The sequence below is a fragment of the Trichosurus vulpecula genome, chromosome 5 (assembly GCF_011100635.1).
Source record: "Trichosurus vulpecula isolate mTriVul1 chromosome 5, mTriVul1.pri, whole genome shotgun sequence".
In the NCBI taxonomy this organism is placed as follows: Eukaryota; Metazoa; Chordata; class Mammalia; order Diprotodontia; family Phalangeridae; genus Trichosurus; species Trichosurus vulpecula.
The window spans coordinates 70,232,092-70,246,824 of record NC_050577.1 but is presented as its reverse complement, the minus strand read 5'-3'; the positions used below and the strand labels follow the sequence as shown (position 1 = coordinate 70,246,824).

Genomic DNA, 14,733 nt, shown 5'->3' with positions numbered 1-14,733 from the left:
GTGGAGGTCAAGTGTCCTCCTTTCAGCCACTCTATTCTGTAACTGTGTTATGCCCAGAACTAGAAAAAGATAAGTAGCATAGCACCTTATAGAGCAGTGGAAAGGGTGCTAAATTTGGAGTTACAGGCCCTGAGTTCTGCCACTTCCTACCTGTGTGACCTTGGACAAATCATTTAATCCTCTAAAAAATGAGGGCGAGGTGGAATAGATAACCAGACTTTTTTGCCTTCCCATACCTGTTCCCACATCCTATAGCCATATGCAAGGCCAATTATCAAATGATTGCCAGTTGTTTAATAAGCCCTGGTTATAACCTAATGATCTAAAAAATGCCAGCTTCAAGACCCAAGTCCATGACATTACTCCAAGGGGTAACCAACCAATCTTAGGGTGAGAAGATGGTTGGATCTTATCCTCCCCAGGAAAGACAATTTCAGGGCTTATTTACAATACAACTACACAGCCCTTTCAACCGTTCTCTTATAACACTCTCCCACTCTTCCTCTTTCCGTATCTGGCCTCTTATGGCTGTACAAACCTCAAACCTATCTTGTTCTGTACAGGGCATCAATCCTTTAAGGCATACTTAAACCTGGGCATACACAGCAGCTTTACAGGTACAATTGAGGACCCACTCCAAACAATGTGTCCACCCCTTGCTCTCCTCTACCCCTCAGTGGGGATGTGCTGGTGAGAGAGAGCTCTGTCCTCACTTCCCAATTTCATTTTTGGTGGTGCAGAGGAAGCCACAGAAGATGGGCAGACCAAGCTGGATTGCAGTTTGTACAGCAGATGTCATTACATTGTCTTTGAACACAAGCCCATCCTTCTGAATTTCCCTGTTTTTGATGAAGAGACCACTATCTTTATATTCTCATATTCACAACCTCCTTCTTTTCCTTGACTCTGTATTCAACTGAAACTGCTGTTTTATAATTGTCACGGATCTCTTAATTGCCAAATCCAATGGCTTTTTCTCAGTCATTCTCCTTGACCACCACAGCATTTGACACTACTGACTGTCTTCTTCCAGATACATCCTCTCTTCTTTCTAGGTTTCTGAAAATGATATGTGTCACCTATAAAAAACTCATATATACATATGTACATATATGTATATATATGTATGTATATATACACATACACTTTTAAAACTTGGAAATGATTTTATAAACTGTTTAAAATCTAAATGAAGAGCTTCAGTGGGTTTTGAACCAATTTGTTAAAAATAGAAAAATACATCTCAATAGTTTGTAAGAGCAACTAATAATTATAATAATAGCTAGCCACTCGTATAGTGTTTTAAGGTTAACAAAGCACTTTTTTTGAGTATTCTCATTTGACCCACACAACAAGCAGGTGATATTTTCCTTATTTTACAGACAAAGAAACAGAGGCCAAGGGAGGCCTCGGAGTCACCCAGCTATTAAGTGAGTATCCGAGTAAAGTTTCAAATGTAAGATTCCTCGACTCCACATCCAAGACCTCTCCACTGCCCCACAAGCTGCCCTCATTTATCACTAGTTCAATTTCAACAAAAACCTTTTCACAATGGGTAGATGAGTCTACATGTCTCTGTGAGTTGTCTTTTAAAATCGAGTAAAACGAACTTAGAGTCAGACTTCCAAAGTGCTGTATCACAAAGTGTCCAAACAATATTTTCAAAAATAATGAATCCTGTTCAATTATATTCCTTAGTATTAATAATGTTTTAATTAAGGGAAAATGTTTCATGTCATCAATACATAAAATGTATTCAAAATACTTCATTTTTTACTTTCTGTTTTTATGTGTTTTATAATGTACATAATAAGAAAGAATATGATTTCTGAGCCCCAGCTAGGTAGTTTAGTGGCCAGCATATTGGGCTTGGAGTCAGGAAGACACACATTTGATCCAGTTTCAGACACTTACTAGTTGTGAGTCCTTGGGCAAGTTACTGAGCCTCAGTTTCTACGTATGTAAATGGAGGTGATACTTTCCCCCGAGGTTATTATGAGGATCGAATAAGATGATCTTTGTAAGGGGTTTTGGATACCTTAAAGTGCTATGTAAATATTTGTTAATAAGTAAATGTCAAGATAGTCAGTGTATATGTTTATATTTTTTACTAATGACGTGCAGTCAGAAAATTTTAGAAAAAACTACACAGGTTCTTTTGTTTAAATATTAACTGATAAAATGAATTTGTAAGCACTTTTGTTTATAGTAGTGTTGTTTTCCCCATTCCCTCCTCTCCTTTCCTTCTTTAAAATGAAGCTATTAACATAACAGAAGTTTGGAGCATGACATCTGTTTAGTTCAGGCTGATCTCTGAGATCCATCATCTTGTTTTCATAAGGCATCTGCCAAGATAGTCTCATGACCAGGAACATGTTGAATGCTCATTTGGAAGGCCTGTACCTTAATGATCACTCCATGAGGTAAACTCTTGGCTAGAAACTTAAGACCTGATTTTATCCCAAACCCAGATAATTGCCAAATAATCTTTCTGAAGAAAATATAAATTAAGGAAGAACTAGTTGTTAAAGAACAAAAAGTGGAAACCCTGGGGGAAGTGATAGAATAAAACAGAATAGAAAAGTTGGGCATCATCGAATATACTCTCTGGATTTGAGGAGAGGAGACTTCAAAGCATTCAGAGAGACGATAGGTAAGAGCCCTTGGACTGTGGTACATTCTCAAACAAGGTTAATTCCTGTGCTCGAGGAGCTTAACATTCTCGTAGGAGATGTAACATGTGCACATAGAAGCATATACAAAATGAATCCCACTGGAAAGACTGAGTACAATCTTATAAAAAGGAAGTAGAGAAAGAACTCGATTAGGCCCTCCAAATTTAATCAGCTTTATACTTTAATGCTTAATGTCTTGAATGCAAATGTGCGCATAGGAGAAAATGGTGAAAATATTTTGGCAACTATGATTCAGGAGTAAGAAAAATGAGAGGCCACAAGCTTGGTGACCATACAGTAGCCTCACGTGTATAGATCATATTTTCTTTAAGAAGAGAGTGGAAAGGTATTCAGTGTGGCAAATGCTGAAACAGTATCATAAAAAATGAAATTGTTTATATTCTAGTAGAGGGGAAAGTAGCTGATTTCTAATATAGGATGTCTTTTTAAATAACAGCCCTCCATAGTCAGAGCATTGACTTGTTCAAACAAAGATCCAAATCAATACCAAATTTGGAGAAAGTATAAAAATAAGATATGGCAAGCAATTGAAGTAATTCCAAACTGATACATTTAAATTATCTGTTGATCCTGAAAAATGGGAAATAGGCAAAAGTACATGTGGACAAAGATGCTTACATTTTTCTAAATAGTTTAACCGATGCAAATTGTTTACTATCATAAGGAAAGTAAAAGAGCCTAGGAAAACCACTTCACGGAGCAAATACTTGATCTCTTTTCTGGGCTGTGAGATTTGGTAGGCAAAGGCAAGTCTAATTTAGAATATAAACTCATTTGTGAAATCTTATGGAAAAAGATGTGGAATATTATAAGCAGTATCACTTCATAAAATAGTGAGAAACGGGAAATAAAAACAAGTTTAAAGAATGTTTGGTAAAGATTCCCAGTTAAGCCACATCTTCCTTGGAGCAATTAAGAATGAAACTGGAAGGACAATAAACTGCCACCTCACCCCCAAATGGAAGGGATCTGTAAAATTTTTGTGACAAAACTTATTTCTTCATCAATGACAATGGAACCATCGCTGAAAACTTTGTATCATGAGGAAGTAGAAATTTCACTAAAGATGGAGAGAGCAACTGGACAAGACCAAGTAGAGGATGCAAAACAGGGCATTGAGGCACTGATTCCTCTGCTGTCTGAAAAGGGGAAGAGACCAAACTTTTTGGAGGAACATAGACCTTATTATTGATAAGAGTAAGTAAGAAAATGTTGATAGGGACAGCTAGGTGGCGCAGTGAGTAGAGCACCAATCCTGGAGTCAGGAGGACCTGAGTTCAAATTTGGCCTCAGACACTTGACACTCTAGCTGTGTGACCTTGGGCAAGTCACTTAACCCCAATTGCCTGGCCAAAAAAAAAATTTAAAAAAAAAAGAAAATGTTGATAACTAATGACCTGTATGTCTAATTTCCTTCCTCCACAAATTCTTTATGAGAATAACTTACACAAATATGGAGGGAGGATACCCTTGATGAAAGCACCAATGGAGAATAGGCAGGCATTTGACTAAAATGTACAGAGAGTATAAGCTCCTGCTGTGCTTATTGTTTACTATAGAAAGACATTTGATTAGGAATAGCAAAATGCTATCTTAAAATGCTCTCCTCCAATAGATTGTTTCCTATAAAAATCATATAGATTCCTTGAAAGTTGTAACAACAGCTAAAATTGTATTTATTCTTCTGGTTATTACTGATCAAAACATAAAACGGAGATATATCCTCACCAATGACATTTGCCACTGTGATGGAGGATATTCAATTCATAATCTGATGGGAAGAGAGATTCTCTATAAATATTGACTTTCTCCAGATATTCCTATTTGTGGATGACATTGCATTGATAGCATCCAATTCCAGAATGCTGTTGACTCCTAAATGCAATTCACAGTCACTCAAAACTTTAGCCTAACTATTTATACAGGAAAAACCCAGTTAATGAAGTATGCCTATTGTCCAATCTATGATCAGGCATTGGAGCCAGTCCATCAATATTTGTTTCTTAGATGCTACAGGTGGGTGGTAAAGTGGGTTCCCAATTGAATGGCAAGAGGATAGCCAACTACATTTATTTGGGGAAACTGTGCAGTGCTTTTAACAATCCCAAACTTGGTACTAACGCAAAGCACAGCTAGTTAATATCAGTATTGTTCCAGCAGTGCTGTATGGTTATAAGTCATGGAATATCCATTTCCAAAGAGAATTGAGGTCACCTAATAGGTAGTAGCCCCAAGTAGGCTACAATACATTACAAATGAAAAATTATGTGGGAAAAGTGCTGAAGGGAGCACTGCTAAAAAGCATTAGTGTCAACCTCAAATAGAAATGGATCCCTGCAGGCTGCGTAATGACTTAGAACTACAAATTAACTTTATCTATATTGTATTATATTTTTATTTTTTTTAAACAGAAGTACCTGACCCGAAGTCAGGAAGACTCATCTTCCTGAGTGCAAATTAGGCCTCAGATACTTAGTAGGCTGTGTGACCCTGGGCAAGTCCCTTAGCCCTGTTTATCTCAGTTTCCTCATCTTTAAAATGAACTGGAGATGCAAATGGCAAACTACTCCAGTATCTTTGCCAAGAAAACCCCAAAAGGAGTCATAAAGAGTCAGACACAACTGAAAAATGACTAAACAACAACAAACATTTATTTCCATTGACATTTTAATTTGTGGGGATTGCTTAAGAAATGGATGACCAGAAGAGAAAAGATGAACTGATAACATAGTGAGAGAAAAAGATAACCAGTAGAGAATCTGTGTGCTCATTTGGAAGCCATACAATATCAAGAAAACTAGAAGAAAAATCTCAGCATCCTAGGTGAACCTCTTGTGGAGAATTCATAGGTGTTATCCACAGGCAAGCACAAATGGATTGGCCACACTATTGTAACAGGGCCATTGGAGTAACACTGTTTCTCTGCCAACATAGACAACCTTTGGATTGAAAAAATTAGAAAAGAGGTGTCTAATGGGGAGTTGAAAGCCAAATAAAAAAAGCATACAGCTTCTCTTGATGAATTCAAGTCACCAAGTCTAGAGTGAGCATATTGCAAGGCACTGTGTGAACCTTTAATTTATGAATCTCAATGATGACAAAGAATGAGAGAGGTGCCACAGGATTCTTGTCAAAGGGCAAATGTTGTTCCAGTTTTCAGTAAAAAGTAAAAGAAAGGATGAGTCTGAAAAATACATACTGCAGTGATTTTGATTCTTGGAAAAATTCTAGAGCTTCTAGGATTATCCTATATAAAAGGAATGATTTTGAACTTCTAGGAAAGGAAATGACAAAGGCTTTGCATATTTTGTGTCAGACTGGCCTCCTTTCCTGTTTTGGTAGAGATATTGCACTAGTAGAACAAGGGACTCCTATAGATATAATTTCGCTAGATTTCAGCAAAGTATTTGACAAAGACTTTCATGCTGTTTTTGTGGACAAGTTGGGAGAATATATACACCAGAAAATAGTACAGTCAGATGTTTTTGGGATGGTCAGTAATGGCTCGGAAGGAAGTTTCTAGTGAAGGGCCCAAATGAAACTAATCGGCCCTGTGCAGCTCAGTATTGTCGGTTTGTTTTTTAAGTTGAACAGAAAGGCAGGGATGGCATTAGTATGCCATTTCTGCCTTTATGTAATTTATAAGGCTAGGAGCGATAGTTGGAATACTGGATTAAGGAGTAAGGATCCCATAATATCTTAGACTGCAATGTTGGACTAATTGTAACATGAAATTTAATAGGGGGTTAATGTAAAGTCTTATACTTGGGTTAAAAAAATTAACTGCGGAAGGAAGAGGTGTAGATAGGTAGCAATTGATCTGAAAAAGGCCTGTGGGTTTTAGTAGACTGCTGGCTCAGTATGAGCCAACACTGTAAGTTTATGTAATCTTAGGTTGCGTTCAGAGAAACGGTGTAAAGCAGAAAGGAGGCAAGTGCCCAGCTGTGCGTGGCCTTGATAAGGAGACATCTGGAATACAAGGTTCCATTCTGTGTACCACATTGGGGAATAAAACCTAGGAAGATGAAGGGCCTTGAGAAGATATGTTGTGAAGATTTGCCAAAAGAACTATGGGTGTTTGGACTGGAAAAGAAAAGGCTTAGGGGGTGACCATGATGGCCATCTTCAGATGTATGAAGAACTTTCACAGGGAAGAGGAGTTGAATTTATTTGCTCTGCTTTGCTCTTGGGGTAGCAATGAATGGAAGCTTTAGCCCTAAGTAAACAACTTCCTAACAAATAAAACTTTTCATAATTTAAATAGGGCTGTCCCAGGAGGTTTTTCTAGAAACGCCTTTCTGTAGGGTTTTCAAGCAAAGACTAGATGACCATTGTCAGGTACATGGTAGAAGAAAACCTTGTTAAGATTGGACAGATTGGGGGGACTTGCCCTTAGAGGGCTCTCTGAGATCTCTTTCAAGATTCTGGTGTCTTTTCTTTTTGGCAGTGTAGTTTTTCCCATGATACAATACAGAACGCTTCCATTTTCATGGTCTTATAACAGCAGTGTGCCTGAATTGTTTGTGGCAGTCACTATGAGGGGAAAGTCTGGAACTCTTAAAACAAGTAGAAGAATCAGAGCCTATTTCAGCTTTTCTAAGCACTCTGGTTGGTATACAGGTAATTTTATCTGGTTTACCCTTCTGAGATTATTCAGGTCACGAATCAACTTGGTCACAAATCATGGCCTTTTGTCCCTGGGAATCCCCCCAAAAGTGACCTAGCCATTTTTTAAAGTTATAAGCGCTTTCCCCTCTAAAATTCTGTTTTGTTTCAGATAGATGTTACATGCCATTTTCCCCTTGTATCCCAGATGTTGATTTCTGGAAATCCCAAATGGCATTTACTAAGGTGTACCATGAGATCAGTGTTACCTATTGCACCTAGCAACCTAAGATAGTTCAGGCAATCTAATATTCCAGCTAAATATAGCAACGTCATCTATATAGAGACTATGACAAATGTCCCTAGCCTACTTAACACTCCATTTATCAAGCTGTAGAAAGAAATAGGTGAATGCTTCAATCCAAAAAGACATTGAACTTGTATACTTTGTCCAGAGTCAGAAATGCAAACTGGAGTCCTTAGAATTGGACTCTTAGAAGACCATTTCCTTCATGTAGAGATTTTTGGCAGGAAACCGCTTCCCAATTCTGGTTTCCACCCAGGGGATAAATCCTGTCGTGGGTTCAGAACAAGTCTTTTTTCTCCTTTTTTTCTCTTCATGAGATTAGACTAAGGAAGGGACTTATTAGAATAACAATATCTCACATTATATAAGACTTCAGGGCTTATAAACCTGTTTCCTCAAGACCAGCCTGTAAAGTGGTTAGCAAAGTATGGTCTACAGTTTTACGTGTGAAGGAAATGAGGCTTAAAAACTAAGTGGTTTACCCCAGTTCAGGCTGATAGTAAGCAGGAAAGACACAATTCTGAACCAGGTCACCAGATTCCAAAGGCCAGTGTTTTTTCCTCTATATCAGGCTGCCTTTAAGTGGAATAAGAGTTGGTCACTAGGTGCTCCCCTACATCTTAAAGAACGTGATTATTTTAAGTTGTATGAACTAGAGAATGTTTTCTATCTTTGCATATTGTTTGGCATCTTGTAACATTTTTAAATGATGGTGGGGTTGAGGGGAGTCACATCAGCTACTAAAGGCTAGTGATTTTATTGCAAAAGCACACATTGACAGTTTGAAAGGTGTCAAGAGAAATTCACAAGTCACATAGAAACAAGGCTAGCTTTCAACCCAGAGTTCTTCTGCTGTGCAGACACATTGTGTTGCCACTATGCCGAATGGTGTGGCCCCAGTTGGAGCGAAGGATGACCATTCGCAGAGCGGCCAGCTGCTTTGTCCTGCTCTGCACTGGTGGTTATCCTATCTCTTGTGCCGTCACTTTACATTTTAATTTGTTTGATCTGTATAGGAAAGTGCAGCTCAGGGATGACAGGAGCACAGTAGGTAAAATGTGCTCTTTGTAGGTCATGAAGACTCTGTAAATGGTTTAGGCGAGGCCAGGGTTGGGGAACCTGCGACCTCGAGGTCGCAGGTGGCCCTCTAGGCCCTCTGGTGCGGCCCTTTGACTGAATCCAAACTTCGCAGAACTAATAAAAGGTTTGTTTTTAGGTTTTTTTTTGGGGGGGGTGCGGTAAAACTTGGACTCAATCAAAAGTCCGCACCTAAGGACCTAGAAGGTCATGTGTGGCCTTAAGGCCACAGGTTCCCCACCCCTGGGCTACGAAGTGGGTGCTTACACAGTCTGTCTTTGGAAAGCCAATTGTTTAAGGAAGGAAACAAACATTTGTTAACTTGCATTGCTTACCTCACTATGTGCCTTAACTCCCAGCCATGCACAGACTGGTTGGAGCATTGAAACCTCAACTCAGAGGAACACTGTTTGAGAAATGTGAAGTGAGGCTTTGACACTTCTTTGAATCTTTTTACCATCTCGTTTTAATTATATTTCTATTTGAGTTGCTTTTAATGTGCTTATTAGAACTGTCAACATTTGGATAAATATAATACAGTAACATTTTGTTTTTGCATTTTGTATTATCATTGCAGATGAACCTAAAATCTCTCCCTGGACAACACAGCCTGGCAAAAATGTACAGAATAAAATTCAGTTCAGGACTATTGCCCCCAAAATGACACCAAAAGGCCTAATGTCCCCAGTGCTGCCCTATCAGGCACCGTCACTCTCTGATCAAGTTCATCCCACGTCCTCAGCAAACTCTAGGCCTCTGGTAATGCCACCACAAAACTATGCCCTGATGCAAGTTGCTGGTCAGGAGGGAACCTTTTCTCTTGTTGCTTTGCCCCAAGTTACCCCAGCAGTGGCCACCCAACCCATCCAGAAGCTCAAAATGTCATTGCCCAAAAACCTTAAATTGCCTATTCCTCGGTACCAACCTACAAGAAATAAGAAGGTACCAGGAGTCGAAACTATTGCAAACTCCTCTGTGAGTGTGATTAGGAAGGTTCCAGTCAATACACAAACATGTCCCCAGCCACCACCTTCAGTAGCCAACCATTCTGAACTTCATGCTAACATTGATTCATCTGAGCATGTGATATTAATAGATCAGATGCCAACTGAAATCACAGTTACTGCTTTGCTTGATGAAAGCAACTGTGTAGAATCTGGACCTCCACTGATAAACAAACCTGAGGCAGGTGACACTGTTATTATTCCAAAACCATGGGCACCAGAAGAAACTTCAGCTGAACTGAGTAATTCAGTGAAAGTCAACCTAGACCCAAAGACAATAGACAGAAAGTCCTCTGCCATTGGTGGTGAGAAAATCGAAGAAAGAGTAGCTGATTCTGCAAAAGCCGTTACTGTTCTATCCCCAGCGATTTTTGGCAATGCAGTTCAGCTGATTCCTACAGCACCGAAAGGTAAACTTCCAATCTTACCTTACTCAAGAATGAAGACAATGTTTTGTAAAACTAAGCCAAATGCCAGCATTGTAAGCCCCACTTCTCCTTGGCACAGGTCTGACTGTGACAAAGTCTCATCATTTGCAAAAACCTTCAATGTGTCCACCAAAACATCAGACAAGCTCTTTGCTGTTTCACTCACACAAGTGTCCAAGCCAGCTGCCTGTGAAGATGCCTTTTGCCCAACCACAAAGGTGGAAGTTGACAACAAAAAGAAATTGAATGGTGGAACAGCAAAGAGAAGAGGAAGAAAACAAAAGATCCCAGATGAAATTTTGGCTTTTCAGACAAAGAAGAGAAAGTGTATCCTTGACACGTGTAGAGATGGTAAAGAAAGAGTAAAAATTGACCCCCAGGAACCCAGAGACAGAAAAACTGGGGCTGTGAAAAAGTATCGGAACATTATGCCCAAGCCTGTCATTGTAATGCAAGCAATGGCTCCACTTACTTCCCCTGCACCTCTTTTACAGACCAAATCTCCTGACTGCTTAGAACAAGACATTTTGTTAAATAATTCACTTACAAATAAGTATCTCAGCTCTAAGCAGAATGATAGTGCTTCCACTAAACCGGGCACTGTATGCAAGAATGGCTTTTCTGCCATAAAAAAGCCTTGGCACAGATGCCACATCTGCAACCACCACTTTCAGTTTAAACACCATCTTCAGGACCATATGAACACACATACAAACAGAAGGCCATACAGTTGCCGGATCTGTCGTAAAGCATATGTGCACTCTGGAAGTCTCAGCACCCATATGAAGCTTCATCACAGTGAGAGTCGTCTCAAGAAGCTCATGTCTTGTGAATTCTGTGCAAAGGTGTTTGGTCACATCAGGGTCTATTTTGGCCATCTTAAAGAAGTACATAGGGTTGTGATCAACACTGAACCTTCCACCAATGAATTGCCACAGGGCAAAGGGCCAAAGAATCGAGAAATAGCTATAAGAGGAGCAGAAGAATCAGGAGAGAGGTGAGTGTTTCTGGCAGTAGTACATGGGAAAGAAATTCAGCTTTTATTTGGGGGCTGGAGTAGGATTTAGCATTATTTATGTCCGTTTAGGGCTTCCCAAAACCTCTCTAAGGTTTCATAGCTATTTGGTGGTTTCTCCCCATATAAGATTTGATATTATTTTTCATTCTTGACTGGTGATGAGTTGTAATGGACCTAAATTCTTATAAGTCAAAAAAAGCTCCCATTTTGGGGCATTCTTCAAATATGAATGTGGTCATTGGCTATGAGAGTTGGAAGGGACTCATTTTACAGATAAAGAAAACGACTCTCAGAGGTTGAATGACTTGCCCAAGGTTACATAGTGCCTAGTGACAGAGCTGTGACTTAAACTGGATGTCTTTACTCCCAGGCCAACACTTATTCCTCTAGGATACCCTGTCCCTGGCTTGTATATTGTACCAGACTATAAGAACAGCATAAATCGCTCCCCTTAAAGGACAGATATTAAGAGAAGCATGACTTGACCAAGTGGACACTAATGACCTAAGAAGGTTGGCATACCCAACTAGAGGTGACCGACACCATTCTTGATACCAGAAGGATTTCTCTTTGACTAAACTCCCGTTCTCTGCTGTGTCCATGCTGCTTACCCTTCGTTCTTCCTCCTCATCAGCTCATGTGTTTGGGACATTTGCAGGGTGGGTGGCAGTGTTTGAGGAACCAGACTGCAAGTGTGCAGTTGGCTTTCCCAGTACCTCTCACACAGCCTCTGCTTTTTCCATTTTCAGAGAAAACAAATCAAGCCTCGAGGAGACCCTCTTTCCAGGACAGGCCAGTGAGATCAAATTGGACATCAAGTGTGGCCGCTGTCAGGTCACTGCTCAGTCTTTTTCTGAGATGAAGTTTCATTTATTCTATGTGCATGGAGAGGACATTCAAGGGAAACTGAAGGAAGGAATCTTTCCAGGAAGCAAAGGTGCCCAGGAAGAAGTGGTAAAGCGAGCCGCTCATTTCTGGAAACAGCACAGTGAGAGGAGAAGCCTGGTGAAGAGGGACGCTTTGGAGGAGGAGGTGTATGCATTTCCCATACAGCTCAAAAGGGAAATCTACCTTCTTCATCAGAAAAACCTGGACATATTAACAAAGAGCGAGGAAGCTTCATTGGCAGCCAGCGAACCAGGAAAGGCTCTGCCAAGTCCAGACTGTGCCACGCCATATAAGATTCAGGTCTGGTCTAACTTGGGCTTCAACTGTCTTCTTTGTAAGCAGACACTTGAAAGGAAAGAAGAACTTTTCCTTCATTGGGAACAGCAGCACAACTGTGAAGACCCTTCTGTACTTTGGGCTCTTTTAAGTGCATTATCTTCACAGGGAGTAATTGAACTTTCTAATGAGGTTGAAAAATGAAACACTGGGGGCAGGGGAGGCGGGGAACATGGCAGGGAATTTTTGCTCTGCCCTTTCCCCACAGAGTTATACTTGGGTTTCTTAATTACAAATTTGAGCCACACAAAAAACTTTTTTGTTTTTCATGAATAAAGGCAAAATTTATACAGTTTTGTTTTCTTATGACCTACTCAACAAATTCAGTTCAGAATTTTTAGATTTGTATGAGGATTTGCTGTAAAATGTCACTTTGACACCTTCTCAGAATTAGTAGACCAGATTGTGGTTACAAAAACCAAGAAGATTATAAGATCTGCTTAAAATATACTGTGCAATATGAACATGTACATATTGGTATCATTTTTGTGTAATAGCACACAAATGCCTTCTATTATATAGATTGACAAATCTGATAACTTCCTAGACTGAAAACTTAATTTCAGTCTCAAAAGTAGTACCAGGTTTTATGGTAATGAATGTTGATATGTATTAAGTCCTTGGCTCTATTTGAATATGCTTTAGGAGAATGTATTTAATAAGATTATCATTTGCTCTAATTTAAATTCCATGCATCCAGTTCGTCAATTTTTTTTTTCTTAATATTCCCTACCATCTAATTTCTTAAATGTTCGTTGCCTTGAAGAGTCTTTGCTGGCATGTCTTACAAGTACAGAGTACTCTCTTCAAAGTAATCAAAATTCTTTTAATACTCCAGTTAATAAAAAAAAGCCATTTTCTTGGTAAGAAGTTATTTTCAAGCAGGCAGAGCTAAAATATTTATGGCCTGAAAAGTAACATAGATTGTTCAAGCCAGAAACCTAGGTGTCTTGGTTACTTTCCCTTGTCTCTCGGGCTAGCTTCTTTTTTGAATGGTGGCTTGGAGGGATGTCACTGTATTATTAATTTAACAGGCCCAGGTTTTTTTCCCCCAAATTCATGAGTAAAACTCCTTTTTTTAATGTCTAGGAAATGGTCTAACAGAATTTGAAATGTTCATCTTTCAAGTTTCAGCCCATCCTGTATATAAAAATAACCTTATGGCTGTTATATGTTTGGGAGATAATGTTCAAAACAAAATCCTCTTCATTCTCTTCCCCACATCCCCTTTGCCAAAACTGCATCACCTCTTGACTCTTCTGTTTCTGTTAGTGACCCCAGCATTCTTCTGCTCACCCCAGCGCAAAACCTGAGTCATCATTGGTTGCTCCCTCTTCCTCTCTATCCATATAACTAAATCCTGTTGATTCTACCTCAAGACCACTTTTGTACTCATCCCTTCCTTTAAATTCCCACCGCTGCCATCCAGGTTTAGGCCCTCATTAATTTCCCTAAACAATTGTAGTAGCCTTTAACTGGTCTCCCTACATTTGGTCCTTCCCCTTTCACATATGGCCACCAAACTAATCTTCCTAAAGCAGAGTTCTGACCATAGCACTGCTGCTTACGACCCTTTGGTGGTTCCTTGCTATCTAACAAATAAAGTCCAACCTCTTAATTTAGGATATGAAACTTGGTTCAATCTGGCCTTAGCCTGTTTTTCCCACTCTTTCTCATTCTGTAGTCCCACACTTATATTCACCCATCTGGACCACCATTTTTCCAACATGGCCCAGAATTTGCCTCCACACCCTGATTTTGTTCATGCTGTTTCCTACAGTTGGAAATATCTTCCCTCGCTCTATATCTCCATCGGCTGGGTTTCTACCCATCCTCCAAGACCCAGGTCCTCAAGCTATCCTCCTGAAGTTTTCCATCGTCTCTCAAGCCAAATGGGCTCTTTCTTCTGAACTGTCATAGAAATTTTGTTTGCGCCTCTCTTGTAGGCATATCATGTCCTGCCATGTATTACAGGTAAGTGTGTACATGTCTCATCTTTCCTCTAAGACTGTAAGCTCATCAAGGGCAGGGGTCATGTCTTACTCAATTGTGTATTCCCCCATAGTGCCTAACAAGGTGCCTTGCACAAAGGCACTCAAATAAATGTGGAATGATGGAATGATTGAAATTACCTCTTTTGATCTGGAAATAATGTTTAGAATAGTATGGACCAACTTTATCCTGATAAAATCTCTGTAACTCAGCATGGATGCAAAGTGTATCATATTTATTTGTTCCCAAGGTGCCTGATGTTCTTCTGAGTTTTAATCCCTTAATTCCTCACGTTTGTAGTTTAGAGCAGGGCTTCTTAAACTTTTTCCACTGATTTAGAGAATGCTTTACTTACATTTTCTCATTTTATTCTCCTAACAAT

General features: G+C 39.5%; 1 protein-coding gene across 1 annotated transcript in view; it reads left to right on the top strand.

Annotated features, from left to right (window-relative positions):
* The window catches only part of ZNF438 (zinc finger protein 438), a 106,507-nt gene extending 91,983 nt beyond the window's left edge, over positions 1–14,524 (top strand). Inside the window, exons 4-5 of the mRNA XM_036761589.1 lie at positions 9,263–11,114; positions 11,885–14,524. Coding sequence (XP_036617484.1) covers positions 9,263–11,114; positions 11,885–12,503 — 2,471 coding nt within the window. The 3' untranslated portion in view covers positions 12,504–14,524. The remainder of the gene's footprint in view (positions 1–9,262; positions 11,115–11,884) is intronic.
* Positions 14,525–14,733: the final 209 nt, after the last annotated feature.